The 27842-nt window shown below is 40.6% G+C and overlaps 2 protein-coding genes across 2 annotated transcripts in view; one reads left to right on the forward strand and one right to left on the reverse strand.

The window, feature by feature from the left end:
- The first annotated feature begins 1695 nt into the window (after positions 1 to 1695).
- On the forward strand, positions 1696 to 26080 carry ST6GAL2 (ST6 beta-galactoside alpha-2,6-sialyltransferase 2). Its single transcript, XM_054391255.1, has 5 exons — positions 1696 to 2692; positions 9236 to 9333; positions 12127 to 12228; positions 13260 to 13434; positions 25812 to 26080. The coding sequence occupies exons 1-5, from the start codon at positions 1747 to 1749 to the stop codon at positions 26078 to 26080; spliced, it is 1590 nt and encodes a 529-aa protein (XP_054247230.1). The 5' UTR covers positions 1696 to 1746.
- The window catches only part of LOC128974576 (pinopsin-like), a 99708-nt gene continuing 95097 nt past the window's right edge, over positions 23232 to 27842 (reverse strand). Inside the window, exon 4 of the mRNA XM_054391245.1 lies at positions 23232 to 23459. Within this exon, the coding sequence (XP_054247220.1) occupies positions 23232 to 23459 (228 nt within the window). The remainder of the gene's footprint in view (positions 23460 to 27842) is intronic.

Here is a 27842-nt window from a genome sequence, read left to right on the forward strand (position 1 = left end):
ACAACAACAACAAAAAAATCCAAACCCAAAACAAACAAGCAAACAAAAAATCTTTAACACATTTACCCACCCTAATTCCCTGATGTATCGATTTAATGGTCCGGCTTGTAATAAGCCAGGCTCACAGACAGTGGTGTTGGCAGTGGTGGAGGCGCAGTGCAGGAAGGAGGGAGAGAGCAGGGAATGCCTTACACCAGTGTTATTGATAGTTTCATTATGGTGTGAAAACACCACCTTAGATGCAGCTTCAGTCTAAACTTTGCATTCAACTTGGATGTACTTTAGCAGCTTGAGGGAAGGTGATAGCCTTTGGTGAGTGTGTTTTTGGTCACTCCTTGTCGGTCAGGTGGAAGCAGACGGTGTGTTATCAGAGGTGTGTAAGTTACATGTGCTGTTTGGATGCAGTACGATGAGATGGCAGCTCCCAAGGCACAGGCTGTAAATGGAATCCAAGCCTTCCCCCTGGTCCCACCATTAAGTGGCCATTGAAACAAATGAGGGTTAGAAGAAAAACTCCTGAAGAAGGAGCTTATTTTTAATTCAGGTCAGGTAAGTGATCTGTCACTAAGCAGTGCACTGAGTTAACACTGCAGTGTGGCAACTGAGGCCGACAGTGACTGTGGTGCAAGGAGGTGAATGATAAGGCTTACAACAGAGGATGGCTGGACTTTCTTCAGCCAGCTTTCTCACTGATACCTGCATCAGTTATTAAACAATTGAGTTCATGTAAGGACATGGTGCATGTGATGGTCCAGCAATATGTTAGTCTATTTTTCTTGGAGCACAGGCCACTCAATCAGACTTTATTTCTATTTTTGAGACCATTACTCCACAAGCTGTCCAAAATCCCCAGCTATTTGTTGAGCACAGGTTTCCAAGTCTAGGTCTGACATCCCTTACCTACTCCCTTTATGTAAATGTCTATCATTACTCTGAAGGCATGTTTTTAGTTAGTTGTGCCATCCATCCCCTTGGAAGCCTCTCAAACCTTGATATGCAAAACTCTCATGCTGCCTCAGTGTATTTGCAGCGTCCATAGCAGAGGTACAACCATTGTTCTTATTTGAATTGGACTGTGGACAACAAATGATGTATCTTGCTGACACTGTGCCAGTTCATACCAGCTGAGGAAAAGAAAACATTCCCCTCTGACCTTTAGTGTGATGGTGTCCCTGACTTTCCCTTGATGACATTGCAAGAGCACCATTCTTTCCATACTGTGGGCAGAGGAGGCCTGTCCAACCGAGAGCTTGTGCTCCCTGCTTGGTCCCTTTGGGGACAGGCTTGCTCACAGTATCATGCTTAAGGATTTTCCACGAAAACAGAAAGCAGCTAATATTGTCCTCACTGTGCATGTATCAGGCATGGGTTTTGCTTTTGCTCTCTTAATGCTATGCTCAGTACAGCAGAAGCAGGCAGGCACATGATCTCCCTGAAGGCAGGATCCAGTGTTACTGTAGAAACTGGCCACCAGCTTCTTTTGTAGCTAGCAGCTGTCACTGTGTGGTTACAGCCAAAGCTTGTCACTTGTACAGCGTCTGCAGGCTCTGGAGTTTGTTTCTGCTTCTGAATGCTCTGTGCTACAGCCTGGAGATGAATTCTGCAACTTCTGTCAAAGCATGTTAAGATGTTTCTGAGTTGTACTTATTTTTAGAACGATTCTTGATTAATATTTGATATTCTTTCCAGGTTTCATTTTCCTTCACCAGTAATTCAAGGCACAGAGGAGCTGGTAAAGGCATTGCCATGAAACCTAACTTGAAGCAATGGAAACAACTCATGCTGTTCGGGATCTTCGCATGGGGTCTGCTTTTTCTGGTGATATTCATCTATTTTACAGATAGCAACACTGCTGAACCAGTTCCGAGTTCCTTTTCATACATTGAAACTAAGAGGCTTCTGCCCCTTCAGGGCAAACAGAGAGTCATCATGGGAGCTATTCATGATCCATCATTCTCTGAAGCCATCAATGGGAATGAAGTACTTCTTAATGAAGATCTCTTGGGTGCATTTAAATCAGAAACTGGAAGCATTAAGAAATGGACTGATTTAGAAGATGCCTTCAGAAGTGAAGATGAGTTTTTTCCATCTCAGATAGGAAGAAAATCAAAAAGTGCTTTCTACCAAGTGAATGATGATTATTTATTTGCTGCTGGTCAGCCTCGGTCACACAACCACCTTCAAGAGATAGCAAAATTCATCTCAGTCAGTGAGGATAATCCAAAAGTAAATGTTTTACAGAACAACTGGAGCCATCAGAGAAGAATGAGGAGGAGGAGCACAAAGCACAGGAGGAGCCAGATGCTCGATGAATCTGATGACTGGGACGGGCTATATTCCACAATGTCGAAATCCTTTCTTTATAAGCTTTGGAAAGGGGATGTCTCTTCCAAGATGCTAAACCCTCGACTCCAGAAGGCGATGAAAGATTATTTGAGCACCAATAAGCATGGGGTGCGGTTCAAGGGGAAACGAAACTCCAAGTTGACAGGAGACCAGCTATTCTGTGAGCTAAAAGAAAGGGTGAATGTGAAAACAATAGATGGCAAGGAGGCTCCCTTCTCCACTCTTGGATGGGAAAAGCACGTTCCCCAAATTCCACTGGGTAAATTGTATACACATGGCTTTGGGAGCTGTGCTGTAGTTATGTCTGCTGGTGCAATACTGAACTCCTCTCTAGGGGATGAAATAGGTGGGTGAAAGGCATCTATTCATGTTCATATGTGTGTACGTGTGCCTGTTCCTGTTTGTCTTTGAAAAGGTTTGTTCTTCTCAAGCATAGGTCTATAAAGTCTAGCTGTTCTTGGTCACCAACATTATAAGAATGTGAGCATATGGACTTCAGCGAAGCTGTTCCCTTTCAGGACAGTATAACTGACAGGAAAATTAAGCCTGAAGTCCTAATTTGATTTAAAAAATACAGTAATGCCTTATTATGATATTATGGCTTATAAAGGAGCCACAGGTTCCATCAGATCTGCTGTATTTGATGCTTTGCTTCAACTTGTGTTTATTTTTTCAGCAGATTAGAGCCATGGCCAAGTTTTATTCTGCCATGCTGTCTTGTACCTGTCTCTGTCTTATGGTGCTTAATAGAAAACTGCTTGTTGTGTTACTATCCCAGACTGAACTTTTTATCTCCATGCCAAGAAACATCAGAGCATTCTATTCATCTTTTGCATGTTTAGAGTTCACAGACACATAGAATTCAGACTCTTGAGTAGCTACATGTGCTGAGGTCAAGTCCCCTGACCTCTTTTCAAAGAGTGAATTTAAATGAGTTCAAGTATCTCTGTCCATTGTTTTTCCATGCATTGCACTGAGTCACTGAGGTTGCAGGTATGCTGAGATGCTAATGTCACACAGAATTCACTACTTCAAGGTAGGAGTATTGTGGTAGTGATTCAGAAGTATTGTTGAGCCATAAACCGAATCAATGTCAGTTTATTTTTTCTTTTAAAAAATGAATGGTACTAGTCATAATGTCTCACTAGTTTTTCATTTTAGTACTACACATGCAGTATGCTAAAAGCACTGAAAGGAGGATAAAACGTATCTATCAAAGTTACTTCTGGAGCAAGAAGAGTTATCTCCTTCAGCTCTCTATAAAAACCTTTTGATGTTCACTCATTAATCCTTCCATCTTCCAGGACTTCACATCCCAATATGTGCTTCATTGCACTGCATCATCTCTTTGACACAGATGGGTTTCCTTTAAATCTCTAAAATACAGTACAGCTGCTATCATTACCAAACTACTCTAATACTCCAGTGCAGCAGAGGTACCTGGCTAGCCTACAGCTAAAGAAATCACACCAGAGTGAGCCCCAGTTTCACAGGAAGCCTCAGTGATTTAGAAATCTTTGGGGTAAAAAAGCTTAACAGTTCCTCCCTTCTCCAATGTGCTATTCTTGATTGAAACAAAAATCATCTGTCTGTGTTCCCCAGTACACCAAATTTACACCAGTATGGATTGGCACTGTACTGGAGGTTCCATAGGACACTGGGATGTATTTACATACTTACATATTACAGCAGGTATCATGGCATATTTGCACACCCAGGTGCAGCTCAGGTGTGGACTTTGGTGCTTGATACCTGGGGCCAGTATGCTCCTGTGCATACCCATTTTTTTTGGGAACACTCTGGGCTCATACCAATTCTGTGAGGAAAAGCTTTCGATTTCATTGGGAAATTGTCATCTGATGCCTCCCAAAAGGATGAGATGCTACTTGGTAAGGCCTACAGAGGAGTGTCAGATCTTGTCCTGCTTGTACAGGGAAGTGTGTAAGGCAGCAGGAGTCACATACGGTTTTTTCTAAGTGTCTTCCATGCCGTGGACAGGTATTTGTGACTGAGCAGAGAATCTGGCCCAGAACAATGGGGGGATAACCAGCTTCTTAGGACCACCCCAGAAAGGCCTGTGTAACTAACTTCATGGTCAGTGCAGCTCATGAGAAGTGGTAATATCCTGGAGACATGAGGCCAGTGTTTCACACCTAAAATGGAAAGTGGAAGCTCCAGCATCTGTTTGTATTATTATTCCTATGTCAAAGAAGTGTAGTATATGTTATAGTTGAGCTCTTGGCCATGCCTTTCCAACTTCACTTTAGTCCTTGAAAAAATGAGAAGAGCCTGAGCAGGAAGAGAAAGATCAGACTGCGCAAGCTGCTCTTTTTTTCCTGTGCTTGTACATCTGTAGAAGTCCTCTCCCAGACCTGGCACCATGGCTACCAGCTCTTGGTTGAAAATGGAAACAGATTTGCCAGTTCAGAGACACTATGGGTGGCTGCTGGTGGTGCTGCTCTGTGGAATTAGCCTGACACTCATGCTTGAGCACCTCCATGTCCACAGGGGCACAGCAAAGTCAGTGTCATTAAATAGTGATGAGAAACACTCCATGTGTGAGTTCTGGTTTTTGGGCCATGGGCTGTACAGCCTTGGTTGAAGTTGCTGCAGGCAAAAGACGCTTTTACTATTTATCCTGAAAGGAAAAAAGGCAGCAGCCGAGGACCTTTCTCTTCATAGGCCTTTAGCTCCCTCTTCTGTATTCCTAATAGAATCGCAGGCAGTAATGTTGATTTGTGGTCTGGCTTTTGCCCTCCTCCCCCCAACCTCTGATTGTTTTTGAATTAAATTAGGTGTGAAAGTACTGTGCAAGTAAGCAAACACCCCCATCATGATCATGGTATTTATTGTGAAACCAAATTATTTTGGCATCATTGGGAAGTAACAGGGCTCTGTGTTCAACCCCAAACTTTTAATATCTTTAAAATGGTTATTTCCATATCACAGTATATTAGAGATTGGAAGGGACATCAAGAGATCATCAGGTCCAACCCCCCTACCAAAGCAGGATCACTTAGGGTAGTCTGCATAGGAATGTATCCAGGTGGGTTTTGAAAGTCTCCAGAGAAGAGCACTCCACAGCTTCCCTGGGAAGCCTGTTCCAGTGCTCCGTCACTCTCACTGTGAAGAAGTTTCTCCTCATGTTGAGTTGAAATCTTCTATGTTGAAGTTTGAACCTGTTGTTCCCTGTCTTGTTACTGTGCACCACTGAAAAGAGCTTGGCCCTCCCCACTTGTGTCACACTGTGAGAACTGGAATCCACTTCCCACACCAACAATAACCAGGCTAGCTCAGTCTGGAAGCAAATGAAGCTGTATTTTACAGGCAAAACTACAATCTGTGATGAAATGCAATGAATATGTACAAATACACACTATTCACAACATTTACAAATATGTACGATCAACAGGGAAGCACAACCAAGCCCCCTTGGGCCCCCCTCCCAAAAGAGAGGGGTCCGTGCTTCTTTTCCCTCCACCCCCAGAGCAGGAAAAAGGGAAGAAAGCCAAGAAGCAGAGAGAGGTTCGTTAGATTTAGCTTGTCAAGGTCAGTATGCATGTTTATCTTCAGCCAGAAAAGAAGAAGCAGGCAGACTGAGGGAAGACGGACTGCGAGAGTGCCTGACTGTCCGACCTTGTTTTGAGTAGTGGTTCTTAAACATTTCTATCTTTCCAATGGAAGTGTTTAGAATAATCATTATTTTGCTTTCTTACACCCAATAGTGATTTATTTACATTCTTTCTCTGCTCAAACTTTGTGAGAAGAAAAATTAAAGAGTCTTAAAACCATCACAACTTGACACTCAGATATTTAAACACATTGATCAGATCCCCTCTCAGTCTTCTCTTCTCCAGACTAAACAGCCCCAGGGATCTCAGTCTCTCTTCATAGGGGAGATGCTCAAGTCCCCTAATCATCCTCGTCGCTCTCCGTTGAATTCTCTCCAGCAGGTCTCTGTCTGTTTTGCACTGGGGAGCCCAAAACTGGACACAGTATTGCAGGTGTGGTCTCACCAGGGCAGAGTAGAGAGGTAGAAGAACTTCCCTAGACCTGCTGGACTCACCTTTCTTGATACATCCCAGGATCCCATTGGCTCTCTTGGCCACAAGAGCACATTGTTGTTCCATGGAGAACTTGCTGTCCACCAGCACTCCAAGGTCTTTCTCTGTGGAGCTGCTTTCCAGCAGGGCAGCCCCTGACCTGTCCTGGTGCCTGTTGTTATTCCTCCCCAGATGTAGAATCCTGCTCTTGTCTATATTAAACTTCATGAGGTTTGCCTGCACCCAGCTCTGCAGCCTGTCCAGGTCACGTTGGATGGCTGCACAGCCTGACAGGTGTCAGCCAACCCCCCCCAGTTTTGTATCATCAGCAAACTTGCTGAGGGTACTCTCAATGCCCTCAACCAGGGACCAAATACTGATCCCTGGGGGACACCACTTGCCACAGGCCTCCAAGTTGACTCTGTGCCACTGATGACGACTCTCTGAACTCTGTTGTGGAGCCAGTTTTCAATCCACCTCACTGACCAACCATCTATGCCACATCTCCTGAGCTTTTCTATGAGGATGTTATGGGAGACAGTATCAAAAGCTTTACTGAAGTCAAGATATATGACATCCACTGCTCTTCTCTCATCTACCCACTTGGTCATAATTTCATAGAAGGCTAGCAAATTAGTCAGACAGGATCTCCCCTTGGTAAATCCATGTTGGCTACTCCTGATAACCTTCTTGTCTTCCATGTGGTTAGAGATGACCTGCAGGATGAGCTGCTCCATCATCTTCCCAGGGATGGAGGTGAGGCTGACTGGTCTGTAGCTGCCTGGGTCCTCCTTCTTGCTTTTTTTGAAGACTGGAGTGACATTTGCTTTCTTCCAGTCATCAGGCACCTCTCCTGTTCTCCATGACTTTTCAAAGATGATGGAGAGAGGTTCAACAACGGTATCAGCCAGCTCTCTCAGCACTTGTGGATGCATCCCATCAGGGCCCATGGACTTGTCTTTACTTGGTATAAGAGTTCTCTAACCCTATCCTGACTGACCAGCGGAATGTCCATATCTCTCCAGTTCTGCTCCCTTGCTTCTAGAGACTGAGGTTCCTGAGGGCTGGTCTTAGGAGTAAAGACTGAGGCAAAGAAGGCACTCAGCAGCTCTGCCATCTCTGCATCATCAGTTACTGTATCTCCCCTCTAATTCAGCAGTGGGCCCACCTTTTGCCTGCTCTTCCTTTTATCATTGATGTATTTGAAAAAACTCTCCTTGTTCTCCTTCACCCCTCTGGTGAGATTCAGTTCCAGGAGGGCCTTGGCTTTCCTTGTTGCATCTCTACATTCTCTGGCTATATATCCTATAATCCTATATCTCTATAATCCTTCCAATTGACCAGTCCTTTTTTCCACATATTGTAAACCTCCTTTTTGTTTTTGAGTTTTACTAAGAGTTCCTTGGTTATCCATGCAGGTCTTCTGCTTGCCTTACTTGATTTTATTTTTTCAAGAGCATACATTTCTCTTGAGCTTGGAGGTAACAAGATTAAAATAATTTCACTTAAAACCAGCTATTGCCAGTATTAAGCTGTATTCTGATCATATATCTTTTGTTAAAGGAAAGTTTTTTCTTGACAGAACCAGGACTGTCCCTGCATAGGCACGTAGAAAAAAGCCTCTACTCTTTCTTAGCTTCTGAAGAGTTGAGCTCAGTGTACATTTTGCAAAAAAAATCTTTTTTCTCAGAAACAGGATGTTAAAGCAAGCAACTATGGCTGAGATTGGACTTCAGTCTTCATGTCCCATAACATTTTCTTGAGGGAGTACAAGAAGTGTAGAGGAAAAATGTGAAAGGACACAAGATCCCAGTTTGGTAGAATCAGGCCTGGATTCCATTGAAGCATGTGGATTATCTTTGGAAACTTCCACCTTCTCCATTTTTGAGCTGTAGATAACCACATTTTAAGCGACTAGAGAAAAACAACTGTATAAACGACCTGTGGGTTAAGGCATTACATGTCCATTTTGGCCTGAATCATATTCTCTGCTTCCACTGATAGAAGGGGTAAAAAGTAGACCCAAATAGGTTGCTGTTGACAGGAGCAGTGTGTTTCTGGACAATGAATATAATGTCTTGCACCTTTTTTGGGCTTTGAGATCCCCTTAAAAGAAACGTTGGAAAAGTGATTATCTTTTATCCAATGGATGCTTACACATAGTATTTACTCTTGACCCATACTTGACCTGTAGCTGCTTTCTATACTACATGACTCAGAGGTCAACATCTTGTGGGGATGCTTAGACAGTTCAGCTCTGTTAGATCTCTGCTACCAAGGGATCGTCAGGTTTCTGTGTGTGAGCAGGTTTCTGGATTGATTTCCCTACAGAGACTCTTCAAGACTTATACTGACCTTGAGAATAACTACATGTTATGATTAATAGGTTTGGGGTAGTCTGAAATTTTCAGGTATTATAAAATACTGTGAGCACAAGCTTACAGTTAGGTATTGTTATTCAAATGTGCAATTAGACCTCCCTGCAATTAACATGCTTTTGAACGGAGTAATTCTTTGTAAATATTGCAATAGAAATAGCGAGTCATTGTGTGTACTGGGTGTATTAATAACCTTCCCACACTGAGTTTATCCAATTAAGAGAAATATTTAAATATTACAGGCTAAATTAATAAATTATTCTGAACTTTTTTTTTTTGCTGGTGTATTTAATGGTGTGGATGGCAGATGCAAGAGGATTTTTGTTTGTGAATAGTAGAATGTTCAGTATCCTTAGAATATCCAGGTAAGAGAAGTGTGAAAGTTTTACATTAGTTTAGGTAATTTGTTTTATTTTACTCTTCTATATTGCAAAGAAAACCAAATTATCCCCTTGTTTATACTCCTAGATTCTCATGATGCTGTTCTAAGATTTAATTCTGCTCCAACTCGTGGCTACGAAAAAGATGTTGGAAATAAAACAACCATGCGGATCATTAACTCTCAGGTAAGGTCTTCATTTTGTGAATTCCAGTCAGTGTCACTTCTGAACAATATGACACTAAATTAATAACTTCTGAGAAAGCATTGAGTAATCTGAGAAGCAGATAGCGATTTAATTCATGATGCAGAGTGGGTAAAAGTTCTCCCTTACAGGGATTTTCACACTGCTGTCAGTGTGGAGTGATTGCAGTAGTTTCTTGGTATCCGTGTTTCAAGTAATTGGTTTATAAAGTTTCATATGTGTCTTATATCTGCAAAGGCTCTGCAGGGTGCCAGAGCCATCAGTACAGAATTTCACCATGCTGCCTCCAGGATCTTCAGAAAGCCTGAGCTGTGGGGATCCCAAAGCTCTTTTCTCAAAGCTCTTTTCTTCAATTATTTCCTTGCCGTAAGGTGAAAAAAATGGGAACTGAGTTATCTTAATGCATAACTTTAGGCAAATTATCATTCTTTAAAAAATTTTAATGAACTAGTAAAAAAGTTTAATGTACACTAGATATTATACCTAAGGTGAGTTTGTTCATCTGAATAGAAACAGAAAATGGGATTTCTGCATATGGATGGCAACAGATAATTGTGCATTGGGCTACACTGACACTTTATGGTTAAGAGCAGATTTTTCAATATTTGGAAAAAATTGAACCAAACAAAACAAAACCAGATCTCTGGTCTTGGGCAAACCAAGCCTCTTTATGAAATGCAGCCAAAAAGCAATAACAGAACTACGACGAAATATTCTGACATACCGAAATGGTGAGATTACTTAGTCAATACCAGTAGTATGGATGGCCACGCAGCATGCTCTGTACATTCTGCTAAATGACAGCAAAATGTTCATATATTGTAATTCTTAGGAATGTGTAAAATGGGTGTGTTCTCTGTGTGTATAAGCTCATATTCCTTGCCGCTGCAGAGAGGACTGTTTACTGTCATTCCTGTCACACTAGTTTTGTAGGTCTTTGTGAGATCGCAGGACAGACTCCTGGCAGGCTGGGGTCCTGGCTCCCAGAGCCACTGTGGTGCACCCTCACTGGGGTGGTAATGGAGAGTCCCATGTTCTTCAGTGCTGCAGTGTACAGCTTGCTCTCAACAAGCTCTAGTGTGAGGTGTCCCTGCCCATGGCAGGGGGGTTGGAACTCGATGATCCTTGTGGTTCCTTCCAACCCTGACTGATTCTATGATTCTAACAAAGCCTCCCAAGAAAACACAGGGCATGGCTAAAATTCAGCACAGGTCAGCTCACACAGCTTCCTCATAAGTGTTTTCATGCCCACCATCTTTTTGCTCAGAAGCCACCCATGATGCTCCTGCTGAGAGACTGGCGTTCCCTCTCTGAGAGTGGAATCTGCACAGACCATTTGATAAAAGTCGCTCTCTCTACCAGTACTGAAGATCGATTACCCATGCAGGTTTATTGGGCCTCCTTCCCTCCTCGTGGTTGGAATATCCTGCGTTCAGCTGATTAAAAGGCTGCTGTGACCCTTTTCTTCCCTCATGTTCTGTGCTGTGAAAGCCCAAAGGATGTGAAGGAAGCCAGTACAGCCACAGCAGATATTGTTATTCCAGTAGAAACTCATCTCATACATATGAATGCAGACTCACTAAGAGTGAAATTTGTGTGGACAACACCTCCAAAGGACTCTTGTTTAGTGAAAGGCAAGTGAGAGCTCCTTTGTGTGATAACTGTGAAACTGAACTTTTAAAAGCTTGACCCTTTGGTCTGTTTACTCAGTACTCTCAAAAAAGGAGTTTACATTCTCAGGCAAAAACTGCTCTGAGAGCTGGAGTTTGGGACGCTGATAACAGCATGACTAATTCTGTTCTTGTTGTAGAAAGCTGATAGAAAGTCATTAAGCTTAGAGTTTATGGTAGGAAGAATATTGCTATGGCAACAATATTATTTTTCTGAAGAAAAATATGCATAATCAAATATGGCTCATTAGATCCTAAAGGGAAATGAAAATTAGTAAGAATTTATTTGTCTTGAATGTTGATTAGTTTCACAGCTGGAGCAAATTCACACTGTTTCAACCAATGCTGAAATCATTCAGCTTAAGCCTGCCTGAGATTGAATGTACCAGGGATGAGAGAGATGTGGTTAGGTGTAGAGGGTCAAGGAAGGGACGAGCCAGCAGAAGTGAAGAGCAAACTTCCAATGAGGCAGGAGGATCAAGCAGAGTACCAGGAGATGTGGGAGGGAGTTACATGAGAGCAGCAGGCCATTGCAATATGACAACTACTTCAGAAACAGCCGTATCACATGCCTGTTCCTGGTGTTGTTTTCCTGGGTATACCAACTTCTGCAGTCAGGGTCTCAGTTGCCTTTTTGGGCTGCATGAAATGAGAGTGACTTGCTGTTGAAATGAGAAAGTTACCAAAAAGGTGGTGTGGTGTTGGTGAAGACATTATCCTTAGTGGCTGTAGCCCTTCAAAGCAAGCTTCTCTGTGTCTAAGAAGAGGTTCCTGCAGGCAGTCTGAAATACCATATCTTTCATTTTCAAGATGCAGAATACACAGTACTGTTGATATACAGTCATGCAGCATCTCAAGTGGTTGCATCATATCCCTCACAGATGGAGAGTAATTCAGCATACTACTACTTCAAACTGCCATGAGTGCTGTTTATGGCTAAGCTCCTTTTTATTTTTTTTTAACAAAACAAAATGTTCAAAATCAACCCAAATTAAAACAGAACAGTGGCACAGGGAGGACTGTTCATTTTAGAGAAGCATTTTGCCATTTTTCTGAATCCCACTTCCTTTTAATGCTGTGCAATTCTTTGCATCTGTGTTTGCAGATTCTCACCAATCCAAATCATCACTTTGTTGACAGCTCGTTGTACAAAGATGTTATCTTAGTAGCTTGGGATCCTGCCCCCTACTCTGCAAATCTGAATGTGGTAAGATGTGTGCTTATACCTTTCTTCCCAGTCACTCTGAAAGCACTGGAAAAAATGAGCATGTTTACTACTACGTGCAGTCTTCTGGTTCTCCTCCTTATCTGAGGAGTGGGGAATGAATTGGTCCAAAGCTTTTTAGTAGCCAGCATTTCCATTGGAATTGACTGCTCTGAGATACTAGGATAAATGGACGATTGGGTATTTTTTGATAAAATTTTTCGATTTTCACAAAACAGTGAGTTTTCCATGGGTTTTTCAGGAAGGAAACATTGCTAGATTTCAGAAGGAGGTTTTATCAGGAAAGTGGAAGAACTGCATCTATTTTTCCCCCACCTTCTCCTCTGCCTTCTCAGACGAGATATAACACCCTAATGAAAATCTCTCTTGGTGCCTTCCTCATTTCTCAAGCATCCTCCCCGCCAGTCTTCCTTTTGTGTCCACTCCCCCACAGCCATCTGTGCCCCACCATGTACCTTCTCACTGAAAGCAGCAGACATCCATCTGGTTGTCACTGGGGGAGTCTCTGCTTTGGCTGGTGCTGCAGCTCTGGTGGATCATTTGATCTGATGGTTCTTGGCAAGAGGATCTCAGATCTGAGCAGGCTGCAAAATAGAAAGTAAACCTCTATCTGCTGAACTCCCTTAGCAACAGATGCCAGAGGCTGCCTGCCTCCTACACAGGCTGCCATCAGCCTGCTTTGTGTGCTGCTGCTGCCTCCACTTTCAGAGGAAGGTTCACCCCCATGCCCAGTTCTTGTGTCAAGGCTCTTTGAACCCCTTGTTTAACACAGGCCTGCAAGGGGGACATGATGTTGGCTCATCCTGCTGCAGTCTCTGCATGAAGGGAAACAGAATAGTTCACAGTGAGGACTGGCTTTCTAGCAGAAACATCCACCAGTGAAAGCTGCTTTGCTACCTTTGCTTCTGTTCTGAAGAACCCATATGGAACTCATTAATGTTATTGTACATGTAGTGTTTGGAACACATCTGATACTGTAGATTGAAAAAAAATTCTTACTTCTTTCCTTCCAGTGGTATAAGAAGCCGGACTACAATCTGTTCACTCCTTATGTACAGCATCGCAGGAAGAATCCAAACCAGCCATTTTACATTCTCCATCCTAAGTTTATATGGCAGCTCTGGGACATCATTCAGGAGAACACTAAAGAGAAGATACAGCCCAACCCTCCTTCTTCAGGTTTTATTGGTAGGTGTATCAAAGATGGGCCCAACTGACACAGTAGATTAAAAATAACTTTAAACTTGTAAATGAGTTCACTTTCCTTGAGGATCAAGCCCGTGCACATGTACTGTTGCTTCTTGGTGCTCTACGCAGAAACACACAATGTGAGAACTAGACAACAGTGGGTGAATTTCCTGTTCTGCTTTCTTACCCTTCACATCCGTATTTATAAAACATACGTATATCTGGGAGAACTTTGTACTATTCTGTATGAATTTCTGCTGAGACCCTACTTTGTTGTGAAGTTCTTTGTTGTGATCATAGAGTAGACAGATTTGGTGCATAAGACAAAAAGTGAAAGCAGATCATACAGAGAGAATGGGATCAGACAGACCAAGCTGTATTCCCTAAATAGGTCAAGGAATGGGATTTTCTGTGCCCTCTCATAGCATCCAGCCTTCAGGCAGAACGTGCCCAAAGCATCCCTCATCTTACACTTGAAAGAATGTAGTTTCACACTGTTTTTTGGTTCTTCCTTAGCATTTTGGGGGATAATTGAGCACTGTTCCTGCTGTTCATGGAGCATAAGGACTTACCCAATGCATTGCAGGTCATGATTTTGAATGTGTTAAGGATGGAAGCAGTCACAGTAGCAAGGCTGAGTCAAGATCTTTCTTGTTCGTGCTTCTAGAGATACAGAGCACAAGAGAGCTCCAAATACCATCTTCTGCTTTGGAATCTCTATCCTTTCCTCCTTGTCACTCTCTGTGTGCTTGCTGCAGTCAGAAAATGCCCTTTTCATTCTTTCTATCTGAATCTGAGAGCAAAGATATCTGAGATTGCATCCAATGTGGGAAAACCAGTTCTGAGTATTTATTTGGGGCTCTGTATGCAGTAGTGGCATCCCAGGATATTGTGGGGGTCACCAAAGGCTTTAAGGAAGGTGCTGAAAGTCTTGGAGAGATGTCATAAAGGTGTCTGGGAAATGCCTGTCTGTGACCTGAGTTGTACTTGCTTGGAGCATGAGTGTAAAGAGGAGGCCTTGTGTTTTGGAGGCGATAGCTTGGCAGTTGCATACTTCTTAAAGTGAGATTTTTGGAACCTGCTTGTAAAAATTCATAAGGAGAAGACTGCTCATGTGGAATGATCTCACCAGCTGCATTCAGATTTTTCAAAAGCATTTCTTGGAGTAAGAAATTTGTTGATAAAAATAGGTTAACAGCTGCTGATCACAAGAATAATGAAGACAATCATTGTGCTGTCAATCCATACTTCCACCATATATAAGAAACACTTTAAAAGCTTTCTTTGAAAAAGCAGAGTTAATTTTACTGTAAGAATTGAATAGTAATCTTCAACCCCAAATGTAAATGTTCCTGACAAAAAAATCCTTCAAGCAGAGGAAGCTTTGAAAATACCAAGTATTAAAGAAGCAATAACATTAACCACAAAAGCTGTACAGATAAATACACTCTGTGTACAAAGGCAAATTTACCTCCTTCTCTAATGGAAATTTTATTGACATTGTTCTTTTCCAAAGTGTGTGCATAGACATTTCAGTAATGCTGTTATTAGCTTTAGAAAACAAGACAGTAAGACAAGCTTGTGGGGAGTTATAGCTGCCTTGTTTTATAACTAGCTACTGTTGTCACAGATGCATTTTAAATATTTTGTTAGGGAGAGGCTTTCTGATTTAGTAACCTTATTGAGTGGATGTCTATGTGTTGCATGTGTAACATAATAAAAACTGGGAGGCAGCACAGAAACAGCAACTGAGTATTGTCAAAGGTAGACACAAAGGACAAGATAAAGCATGAAAAATATAATGCAGCTTAGCAGAAATCTGAAAAGTTTAGTTGGTCTTCAGATCAGGTATCTCTCAATTCATGCAGCAAATAATCCAATTGGAACTGAAGCTGGCAGACGCAACTAAGTGCACCTGTATGAAAAGTGTATCCTGAATCATAGAATCAGTCAGGGTTGGAAGGGACCACAAGGATCATCTAGTTCCAACCCCCCTGCCATAGGCAGGGACACCTCACACTAGATCATGCTGGCCAGAGCCTCATCCAGCCTGGCCTTAAACACTTCTACTTGATTCTTTTAAAATATATGCAATTATTTCCTAGAAAACTAATAGTAAGAGTGGGGTGTGATGGCCATCATAAAATATGAATCTTAATTTCAAAAAGATAATGGGGAAATGGTTTATGAAATAGCCATGCTGCTAATACGATTGTGCTCCAAACAGCTGTATGAATCGCACAATGTTAGGGATTGGAAGGGACCTCCAGAGATCGTTGAGTCCAACCCCCCTGCCAAAGCAGGATCACCTAGGACAGGTCACACAGGCACACATCCAGGCAGGTTTTGAAAGTCTCCAGAAGAGGAGATTCCACAACCTCTCTGGGCAGCCTGTTCCAGTTCTTCATCACCCTCACTATAAGGAAGTGTCTCCTCCTGAAGGAAGACAAGCTGTTGTTAAACAGAGGGTATGACTTGTCACAGGCAGAGGGACCTGTATCCTTGAATCTAAACTCTTTATAGCATGGACCATAGTGATTTTAATCACTTTAGTTGAACAACTTATTGTAAGTCTGTGTGCAGTTCTTTTCAATTAGAACAAATAGAGATTATGTGCAAGGATATGGTTTGTCCATGTTTACATCAGCAGAAAGTCAGGAAGCCCTCTGTGAGCTGCGGTTGCTTGTGGAGGAAGAGCAGTGGTTCCTCAAATCGTTATTGCTGCCAGTAACACAGAAAAGGTAGAAGAAAATGATCCTGGGTCAAGTGAAGCACTTTTGTTTCAAGTTTTTTAACCTTCTGTAGCCCCAGTTTACAAAATCGGACAAATGTATACATTAAAACATGAAAATATCAGAGCAGGAATGTCAGGAATGTTTTAGGGCAGTCTGAGATTGTAATTCATTCATTCTGTTTTTAAACTGACAATTGTGTCTATTCCTGCTGCTTACTTATAAGGAACTGTTTATAAGAATCTGAGTCTTCCCAAACGGAAGATGCTTGGTGGGATGTGTTCCTACAGTGTTCTTCAGCAGGAGTAAGTTGGCATCCTTCAGCAGTGATTGGTGTCAGGGGAGTCTTCTAAAATTGTTAATAGCTGTATTAAAGTACTTAAGTCACAGTATTATTAAGTCTCTTGGAAAAAGGGCCAGTGGCTTACTTGTGAAGAGGTATTCTCTCACATGCTCTCTCACTTTGGAGGAATAAAAGATTGAGAAGTGGTAGGACCCTTTTTCCTGGTTTCTTCACCCCATGGATGCTAGGGACAAGAACATTTAAAAAATATGCACTTCATTGGGGTATGAGATGCTCTGTTGGCATAATTCCCTCTTAGAGCCCCTGGCCCCTCAAAACCTGACATACATTAGCTCTGCACCAGCATTTTGCTGAAGAAAGGCAGTAGCATTATGATAGCTGGTGGCTGGGGTGAGTGAAGTGCAGCACATGTCCCAGCTGTGGGGGAGGGGTCAGGAGAGGAGTTTCTCAAGAGCAGCATTTTGTGTCTGTTGGATGGGATGGAGCATTCGCATTTGGAAAGTTTGGCGTGTTCTTAATAATGTCTAGATTATATACAGGCTTTTCTGTGAAGGTTTTTCTCCTGACCATTGTTTACTAACTGTGTTTGCTATGAATTCCTACTTACCATAGTCCGTCAAGTACACTTTGCTATCTTACCTCTTTAGAGATGATTTTACTTGAATTTCACATTTATACATCTTTAGATACCCAATAGCTTTTGTGTTTTTAAAAAGCTTAGTTGAAAGCTCTAATGTGTTTTTTTGGGGTATTTCAAAATTTTTTTTGACTCCCACATGGAAACGTGATCTGTGTAGATTTTTACACTTTAGATTGTGTGTGCAAGCGGTAGTCTTTGCTCTGCGTTGTAGCTTTTAGCGTAACATGAACCACTGAAGGCAAAATGATGACTGAGCCCAGAATACTTTATTGTTGGGAGAAAGAAAGGCTTGTGTGAGGCTTTACAGTTGACATTACAGATTTAAATGTTACGCGTCATTAATAGCTGATAACATTATTTTAATCTTCATTTGCATGCATTGGGACAATAGTACAAGCAAGACTATCATTACACTGCGACGGTAGCAGATCATTGTGTGACTAAGAACTTGAATTTAAAATGGATTCAGTGAGCATGTTGAATAGAAGAATGGATCTGATCTCCACATCTGCTTAGAATAAACACTTGCATGAACTGAAAGAAGCAATATGACACATTAAATGCGTTGCCTTTCTTACTGTTACTTACTCAGCTGTTTACAAGCAGTTGGTAAAGGAACAGAAAAGAATAGTGTTTACTCTTTCCAGCTCAGTTTTGTTCAAGTGTTATCACACTAATAAATAATACCTCCAAATACAGAAGCTTTAAATTCTTCTTATTCCAATGAAAAGCACTCTGAAATTTAAGTATCTCCCACTTCCTGAAATACAGAGATAAAAGTGAAAGTTCTCCTCTTACAGCACCCCAAATCACATTAAAAAAATGTTTATTATTCTAGTGTATCACTTAAATTTGAACAATACATTTAAAATTATATTATATTACTGGGCAATATTTTCCAGTCTATGCTCATATTACAGAATATAATATTGTGATTAATATACAGCTTTTTGCATTTAGTGTTAAGCGATAAATACATCATTTTCTAGGTCTATTACATAATGTATCTATGCATCAAAAATTACAAGAATCACACCACCTGCTTAGGCACAGGGTCATAGGTGGCAATTAAATTCCTTAATACATACTTGGTTTTCTTGTGGTTGATATTTGTCATGTGCTGGTTTAGAAATGTAATATTAAAAATAAAAATAAAAAAACCCAGGGCTTCTTTTACTATATGTTCCAAAGGATAACTGAGAGTTATTTTCAAGGAGTAACAGATTTTCCTGTAGTACCTGAAATCCAATTAAGAGACACTACAGAAGTAGATTAACGTATAGAAAACTATACATTTCAAATGCTTTATATTTATTTGTAAAGCTTTCAAGTGCACAGTTTATCAAGCATAAACTCACTGGTGTGTCTAGCTAAACTCTTCTTCTGTAACTAAATTTGTGGTGTGTGTGAAATGAGACACATCATGAGTGTAATGATCATATTATGTATATTTAAATGTTTCCAGCATCTCCTTAGACTTTGTTCAAATGATACTGGGTTCTTCCTGGATGTTTGAATTAAACTTACTATTCTAGATGCTTTCAAACAGCATCTGCTGTATTCAGGCTTATTAAACTATATTTTATTTACTTGTAAACTGGAAAACGTTCTTTTTTAATTGATGTGCTAACCACAAAGCCTAATTGTACTGTACGTAAGATGTGTGTTGAAAATTCAAAGCCTCTTGAGTCATTAAAATTGTCAAGAACAAATTGAAAAACATTCTCTCCTTTTGATTAGAATCCATAGGTTAAGTTCATTTGTATAAACAATCCATGCAAGGAATTTAGTCTTAATTTAATTCTAGTTTTAATGTTTTCATTGCAGATCGTAAAAACTCAGGGTTTTATTTGTGCCTGTTGGGCTGAGTTGAAACCTTACCCAGCACTTCCTGACACTATGGATATCTGCCAAATAGGGAAAAAAAAAAAAGAATAATAAATCCTTCTAAGGATTTTGAGATACTAATATATAATATTTTTAAATACTTAATTAGTATCTAATGTACTGTTCTAACAAACTTGCAGGTTGACTGCTTCTCTGATGGCCACATAATTTCTTTGGAATAATGTATTTTAAAGAATTTTACAAAGAATATTTTATGCTCACAATCCTCTTTTTGGTGTCTAATGCAATATTCCAGAACATTGCCATTCCACTGTAAAATGTTCATAAAGCACACCTTTGAATGATCTACTGTAAAACAACCTTTCTACACACAGACAGAAGTATTTTGCGTTTTTCCATTTTCCCAGTTGTAATCCAAATGGAACTTTTGAAAATCCAGCCAAGTGAATTAGGGTAGATTCAAATAGCCTGTAGAGAAATATCTTCAGTTGTAAATTTTAATGTGTGGTTGCACCAATCATGTTGCCAAAAGTAAATCATGCTAGATACCCTGACTTTTTCCTTACTATGAAAATATGCTTGGATATTTAAAATCTAAAACTTTTAAAGCTTAAGCAGCAGACTTGGAAGAGACCCAGAAGTTATATTCCAAGCTGCTTGCTGGTTTCACAGTCATGCCTGCAGTATTACTTCTGCATGCTTCAGTAAACTTCTGAAAGGATTCAACAGCTCCATTTCCATCATTGGAAGTATTCAGTACTGAGCTGGATAGGACCCTAAAACCCCTGACCTAACTACTGTGTTTTCTCTGCTCTGAGAGGGGACTCTGAACTGCCCACACTTCTCCCTTCAGAACCCTCCACAGATCTCACTCACACTGGAAACATTTCTGCTGGTGTGTACTGGACCTTAATAGGTTCTTGACCAAATACCATAGACAATATGGTAATGCTGCTATTACTACATTAATCCAATTCATCTAGGTTTTACTAAACTTTTTTAGGGCCCATCGATGAAAAGGAGACTTTGAGCTGTGCCTCATGGACATCTCAGTGTTCACTCTAAGGAGAACTGCACCCTTTCTTGTTTGCCTATAGGCTTTCCCTTTCAGGTTTTAATTCTTCTTAAGGTGTGCATGTCCTCTGGCCTTTCCTAAATACTCTGTAATTTTCTGCTTCCACTCCTATTTCCATACCTTAATCCTTATGAATACAAAAAAGTGCCATCTCCTCTCAGCTTAATCCTTGCACATAAAATTGACTTCTGTTTATGGTCCATGGTTGGTCAGTCAGGGAGAAGGACTAGCTGTAGATGCCTCTGATGCAGATCTGTATTTGTGTTAGTCAGACTCAGACTTCTTAGAGCCAAAAACAGGCACCTCTTAAATATGTCTATGAGACCTCTACACATGAAATTTTCGTCCTGTACTGGGAATACAAGTAGAACTCCTGAAGTACAGATCTCCTTGCTATGACTCATGTTTCCCATACTGCCAATGGAAAGAAACAGGAATTTCTGGGGTTTGACTTTGTAATCCATTTTTAAATGTCTACTCTGGGATAAGTAGACGTGCTTCTTCCTAAAAGTGCCTACTTCTACTGACAGCAAAGGAGCCTGTGACACCTATTTCACGTGTGGATAACTGCTCCAGTGGGCACATTTGGTCAAATGAGTCACACCTTGTTTTCATTTCTTCTCATCTTGCTCCTGCAAAAGCCAATTTTTTTTTTCCCCCACAAAGCTCCAAAAGTTTCTGACCTATGAGAGTGGAGAAGAAGGTGATCGATAGTAAGAGCCAAATTCTTATTTTCAGTTTTTGCCTAGTCATTGGAGACCACCACCACTTACAAGGAGAAATTCATCCCATCCTGAAGTAGACATCTAAAATAAGTTAGATGAATTGTTCCCTAGAAAAGCCTGTCTCCTGCATTGTCTATAAAGCACAACTTAGGTCAGAAATGGCTTTGAACATCTCAGTGAGATGAATTTTGTCCAGCCTGTAAGGAATTGGGACAGTGACTGTCTCACTGTGCTCATTAGTGTCTCCTTAGGTCGTGTGTAAGCAAGGCTGTGCTGTTTCGTATGTAGTAGCTGTGCATTAACTGAAACCTAATGTATGGACTGTGAACGAAGACAAATATTGAAATGTACATATGGAAACTCTATACCCTACAGGCTGCATTCATACTGATGGTAATGGTCATGGAGGAGTGCTGAGATATGGAACAAACTTGCAGATGATGCTGAATCAATCAGTCAGTGAAAAGTACATGGACAAAAGAAATGAGTAGATAGGCATGTCCTGGGGGCAATACAGGGGCACAAAGTAAATGAGTGGCACTTGGAAAGTACAGGTTAATACATGTGAGAGGAAATGCAGAGAGATTCAGCCATGGAAGAGAAGTGTAGGAAGCAATGTTCCAGAGGGATATGTGTACAGATAACAAATGGGAAATAACATAGGACTCTGCAGAGCAAACTGGCAAGTGAAACAGGCTTACAGGAGCAGAGTAAGCAAGCAGTCAGGTGCATACTTCTTCTTTAGCTTTGAGATTGCACACAGAACATAAAAGATCAAATGTAATACAAAAAAAATATTTTTAAGATCATGTAAGTGCCAAAATGTTACTGGTAATTAAAAAAAATTTGTAAGATCACTGAAGGTAACAGGAGGAAAGAAGGAAAAATGGGGAAACTGAGTTGTGAGGTAGTTAATACAGATGTCAGTAACTCATTATAATGTTGTTAACACCAAGCAAAGATAGAAACTGAATTAAAGAGTGCTACTAAAAAACATGTACTGGAATGTGAGATCCACAGCCCAGGGTACTATGTTGGCAACTCCATTTTAGGGACTTAAGAAAAAGAAGCCAGACATGGCGTTAGAAAGTAACTAAAATTAAAACTGAATATATCCTAGCACATGGACTGGTATAAATGTCCTCACAGTCTAAACTGCAGATATTCTTTTAAAGATGGTCAATTAATATTTTTTGTAAACTTAAATTACAGTAATGGCTCTACTATACCAGTGCTGACCCCTGTGGAAGAAGATTCACATTGTCTTAATAAACCCATTTATTCCCTATTTCAGTAAGGACTGTATTTGTATAAAGAGAACAGTATTTTTTTCCAAAAAGATCTATTTTTCTTCTCTTCTTTTTTGCTTTCCCTTTTCCTCCTCTTTTGTTGTCATATAGTACTGACTCACCTTTTGGTTTTGAACCAAACAGCAGGAGCAGATCATTCTAAGAGAGAGCTGGAGGAACTTACTTCTTCAGATTCATGTTCATTGAGTGTACAATCCTTCATGCCTTGGGATCTCACCCATAGGTGTTTGAGAACAGGAGTGCTGGTTGTACCACACTGTTGGTCTCTTTGAATAGAGTCTGTGATGTTAGAGGAGATAAAGGAGAAAAAGTCTGGCACCGACCACTGTTTTTCTTCAGAATAGGATTTGGGCACTTAAAATGTCACCAGGTCTGCAAGTCTCAGGAGTACTCCCAGTTCCACCAGGACATATAAGCATCTGTAGCCCAGGGACGACTCTAAGTGTGGTAATTTCTGCTCCTTGTTTTAGCTCATCTTACAGTTTATTGACTCTAGACTTCAACACAAAGATGTGCTGGAAATTATTTGTTAATACTCAGAAACTAGCTCATTGAAGAACTGTCTTCACAGGATCACAGGATGTTAGGGATTGGAAGGGACCTCAGGAGATCATCGAATCCAACCCCCCTGCCAGACCAGGACCATAGAATCTAGCGCAGTTCACACAGGAATGTATCCCTCCCTCAAAATATTACTGTCCAGCATGAGCAAAACCTTGAGTGAATTGTCACAAATTATCATTATTTATGAGCAACCTAATCTGAAATCCCAAGACATGGACTGGATGGAACAAGGCAAGAAGGGCAAAGAGCTAAAGTAGATAGCCCAGCCTGCCTTTTAAATTGATTCTGGAGGACATTAATCCATGGGTCGTTAGAACTAAAGCTCTACCACTTCGAAGTGCTTTGTTAATTAATTTACAGGAAAGCCAATGATATTGCTTAACATTTTGTCGCTATTGAAACATACCAGCAGTGATGTGGCCATCTTTACTGTTACTAAGGAAATTAATTATAGGAGAGTGCAAATTTTTGTTCTTGATAGTTTTCCTGTCCCTGAAATGTCAATGTCCTTTATTGATTTTAAGGTTAACTGGGTAATGTGGCAGTGAAATGAAATACACTCTGGTTAAGGCTTGTACTTTCTATCAGAGCCGATTCTCCTAAGACATTGCTGGTACAGCTTTTGAAACTGACTCCAGGCTTGGCTCTGGCTGCAGGAGAGAAGTCCTTTTACTGTCTGTTTCCAGATGTGGTTCATTATTGCACACATTTCCACCGTCCATTCTCTGATTCAGCTGGATAATGGTTACCTTGGAAGGGCAGGTGGGCTCTCCATCAGTGGACAAAGGAGGCTGGCAGTGGAAAAGCTGACGAAAGCATTTGTAAAACTGAAACAATAAGCATACAATTCTAGACTTAGTTGCTGCAGGCTACAATTGATGTCTAACAGCTTGGAGGAAAGCAAACATGGTTTGTTAAGCTCACATTTTTTTCTCAAGTAGGAATTAAATATTTTTTCATCATGAATCTTTGTTTCCTGCTGCTTAAGACTAAAGTTCACTTTTATTTGTGGACTTATGCTTTGAAATTGATACGCTTGGCTTTTTGCAGGCCGCAGACTCCGCAGAGTGTAAAGCTGTAGAACAATCTAAAACATTTTCAGAACCTTTCATTTATGATAAAAGAAGATTTAATCATGGGAGTAATTGGTTTTCAGTTACTTCACACATCAGGAAGGGGAAAAAATCATGTTGATAATCTAATGATACACAGCAGGGAGAACATAAGGTTCTTCACATTAACAAGCCATTGAAACCTCTGTGTTCCCAAGCTACAAACGAAACTTCAGAAAATGGGTTTGCTTAATTAATGAACCAAAATAATTTTTTGTGTTAATTTGTTTCACTTGGGAGCTACCCAAAACACCTTTGATGCTTTTTGATTCCAGAGCTGTTGTACAGGAAAAAAGCAATTACATCAGTTCTCATGTGTAAGTTCAAAGCAAGCAGAATGATACAGCCATCTCCTGTGAGAGCTGTCACATTCAGCAGAAGAGGATACCAGTAGTGCAGCAATATATTTTTCTAAATGTATTTATTTTTAAAGTAAAATACTTTTGAAAATATAACGTCCAAGGCTTACTTTGTCGTCTTCCTTTCATGTGGCTACGTGAAACAGAAGGGGCTCCCAGAAGCTGTGATGGATGTGAAAGTGTTGCAGTTTAGACAGTGCTGCTGATCAATATCTGATATTAGCCCCTTCGAAAATGTGCAGCCACAAGAGTAAGATTTCTTTCATTTCAAATCTATAAAGGCCTTCTGTTAGTATGGATTTACAGTTGTGCTGGAGGAAAACAAAAGTTTGCCTAAGCCCACTTACCTCCCTTCTGAATCTGTTCTGGTCTAGTTTTGATCTTGAGTATGGGAGAAGGAAAGTAACAACATCTCACGACTGCACCTATGGTCAAAGTTATCCTTCACCTGGCTTTAAATGGGAAATTAATTTCCATATGGCCTTTCTTAGCCACTGTTGGCAGTGCCGTTGGTATGTAGCAGGAGAAAGTGGGTTGACGTTTTGTGGATTTCTTTGCTGAGAAGAAGGTGGTCAGAGGCTTTGCCTCGTGACAGGACTTCTCTAGAAGGAATTTGCTTTCCTTGGCCTCTGTCCATGAGACTTTTCACAAAACTGTCAGAAGCTGTGCGCTTTTGTGTCACCGCTACATAGCTGATATTTCTTTACCTGCCCTTCTGTATGTCTAGGCTGCGTTTTAGATCATATCTTCCTGCCTGAAGAGAAGCAAGTGGATGGAAAAAAAAGGAATTGTTTCAATTCCAATCTAAAAAAGACCAACATTGTAATAGGGTGGAGATGTTACAAGGAGTGTGTTGATACCTTAATATTGGCAGTGATCTGAATGAACTATCCAAAAGTTGTGTTGTCAAGGGAAGAAACATGGGTGATAGTGGCCCATCTTTCTATTGTTGTTTCCTTTTGCTGTGGTGTTGAAAAAAAAAAAAAAGGGCAAATCAATCAGATTCTTCATATCCTTGAAGATTAGCATGCATGTAAGTAGCTATGACTTGCAAGACACAAATATCCAAAAGAACAGAGGAGGATAGAATGGACATGTCTGGAATTTTTTTGTATCTCCTTTACAAGGCAGGTTATAGCTTAGCTGTGGAAATGGTAGAAAGTACCAAGAACCCCTCCTTACAAGCACGAGACAACTGTGTTTTGTGCATGTGTGTTCTGTATTCTGCAAGTGAATGTAAAGACTTGATCTGTCTTGCTAAACAGGCTCAAGAATTGATAATATGCAAGAAAACCTATAAAAGTGATCAGTTGACTTAAGAAAAATCAGCATGCAGCTGCAGTAAGTCCCAGATTCTTGTTTGGGATGTTCTGTGGACATGGCAGGGTAGATGGGGGAAGGTGGGATAGAGCAGTCTTCTCATTCAAGGAGGCTGATGGTGTACAAGCCTTTTACAGGTTTTTTCCTCCTTCCTTGTTGTCCTACACCGTGAACTCCACAAGGATTGCAATCTTTATGTATCAGGGACAAGTGAAAACTGCTGTAACAAAAGGAACTATTACCTCACGCAGTTGTTTCGCAGAAGTAACACTTAGGGTGTGCAACAGCAAAGGGAAACACAAAAGAAAAATGGATTGGGAAACTTAAGGGAAATTCTATGAGAAAGATGGAACCTGGGGTTCACTTTTGTTTTCACTTTCTGCTCCAGGTATCCTCATCATGATGTCCATGTGTAACGAAGTGCACGTGTATGAATACATCCCTTCAGTCCGACAGACCGACCTGTGTCACTACCATGAACTCTACTACGATGCAGCATGTACCTTAGGGGCCTACCACCCACTGCTGTATGAGAAGCTGTTGGTGCAGAGGATGAACAAAGGTTTGCAGGATGATCTGTATCGTAAAGGGAAAGTCATTTTGCCAGGGTTCAAAGCTGTCAAATGCCCCGAACGAAATCATTTCCCACGCTTATAGAAGAGAATCCTTCAGAAACAATGTGCAATAAGGTACTACTGTTGTACTATAAACAAGAAGAGAATACTTGAAAGATGTATCTTAGACCAATCTAGTCTTGAGTCTATAAATTGTAATTAAGTAGCAGGCATGAGAAATACTTCTTTTCTGAGCCTGAGTATTTATTATTGCTTTGCAAACAGTTAAGGAAAAAAAGAAACCTTAGCTCATGAAAGGTGCAAAGGACATACTTAGGCAGAAATATAATGTATTGTTGTGGGTGTGACTGTCAGAATTTATTGGTGGTCTCTTATGCCACATATGCTAGACTGTAACTTTTGTTTTTTACATGAACTTACTTAACTGTCAAACCTGGCATTGTGAAACAGTCTCTATTGTTCATGTACTGAGTGGCCAGTTGAACAATGCAGCATTTCTCATGGCTCCATGGGAAGGAATTTCACGCTCTCCAAGAATGATGTCATCACTACTCCAAGCTGTGCAGTCATTGACAGGAGCAAACCTCAATTCCTCAGACACAGGTTCAGTTACAGACCTCCAACTGTAACAGGGGACCTTATGGTGTCTATGAAGTCAGTGCAGATGGAGGTGGCTGTATGCACAGCTAAACAAGTTAAACTACTGGATATATTTTTGATGCCAAATTCCCATGCTTGCTCTCACTGTGTAAGGCAGAAGGAAAAGAGAAATGGCTCAATTTTTTAGAGTGCAACAAACATATTTGTAACCCATTCAGGAGAAATCTCTCCCTGGGAGGCCTATCAGGAAGGTGTGAGATGGAAGTGATGCCTTCCCCTGGTCTGTGCAGATAAGGAAGATCCAGAGGAAGCTGAGGGAGGCTGTGGAGCACTGAAGGCAAGTACAGAGGGAGCTTAGCTTTTTGCAGCAAAGATAGCATTCAGGATTACAGACATAATTTGTTAGGTATATAATTAGGTTCCAAATCAGACACACTTGTTCACAAGTTACTGCTGTTAAGAAACCATAGGAAGTTTTCTGACAAGAAGATCAGGATTTTTTATTTAACAGTTTAAAAGTCTATACCCCAGAGAAGCTGTATTGCCTCAAAAAACCATGACTGTGGATTGTGTATAGAGATCATTTGTTATTTTCCTTCCTAACACACAATGAGAATATATTCTAAGGCACTTCAAAAAAATCTGCTTAGTTGCTAATATATTTAAAGCATTATTTTTTTCTTGGGAAGACTTGAATTTCAGATTTTCGAACTGGTGGGAGGTTAATGTTTTGATTTTTTTTTTCCACACATCTACACCCTTTCTCTTAGGGTAAGTTCAGCAGGAATGTATGTACACAAAAGCACAGCTGTATTCTACTCATATCCATTTAGTGAAAAAGCTGGCAGCTCAGAGGGGGGAAAGAATAGCTGAGTGGTTGTGGTGGAAAGTATTTTTTGAAGAGTGCAGATAATATTAATTATAATATTAATGACTATTTCCTTTTCATTAGTGTAAATATAATCACAGAATCCTTTTTCTCGCACTCTACTCTTTGGAGTTCTGATGATTTTTCTTCCTCAAAAGTAAAGAATATGTGTCTGACACAGGTCTTAGCCTTCTTTTCCCATGTAGCCTCTTAATTTGGCCTTTATAATTCTCTTAATATTCCTTTTGTAGACATAAAGTATGTCCAGATGATCTAAAAACTGTACTTCTGTAGTGTGTAGATAGTTACCTCCATAAATCATTCTGGTTCATACTAGCCCTAGACTGGATATATTACATACTGATTTATTTTTAAT

This window comes from Indicator indicator, chromosome 1, assembly GCF_027791375.1.
Source record: "Indicator indicator isolate 239-I01 chromosome 1, UM_Iind_1.1, whole genome shotgun sequence".
NCBI classification, from domain to species: Eukaryota; Metazoa; Chordata; class Aves; order Piciformes; family Indicatoridae; genus Indicator; species Indicator indicator.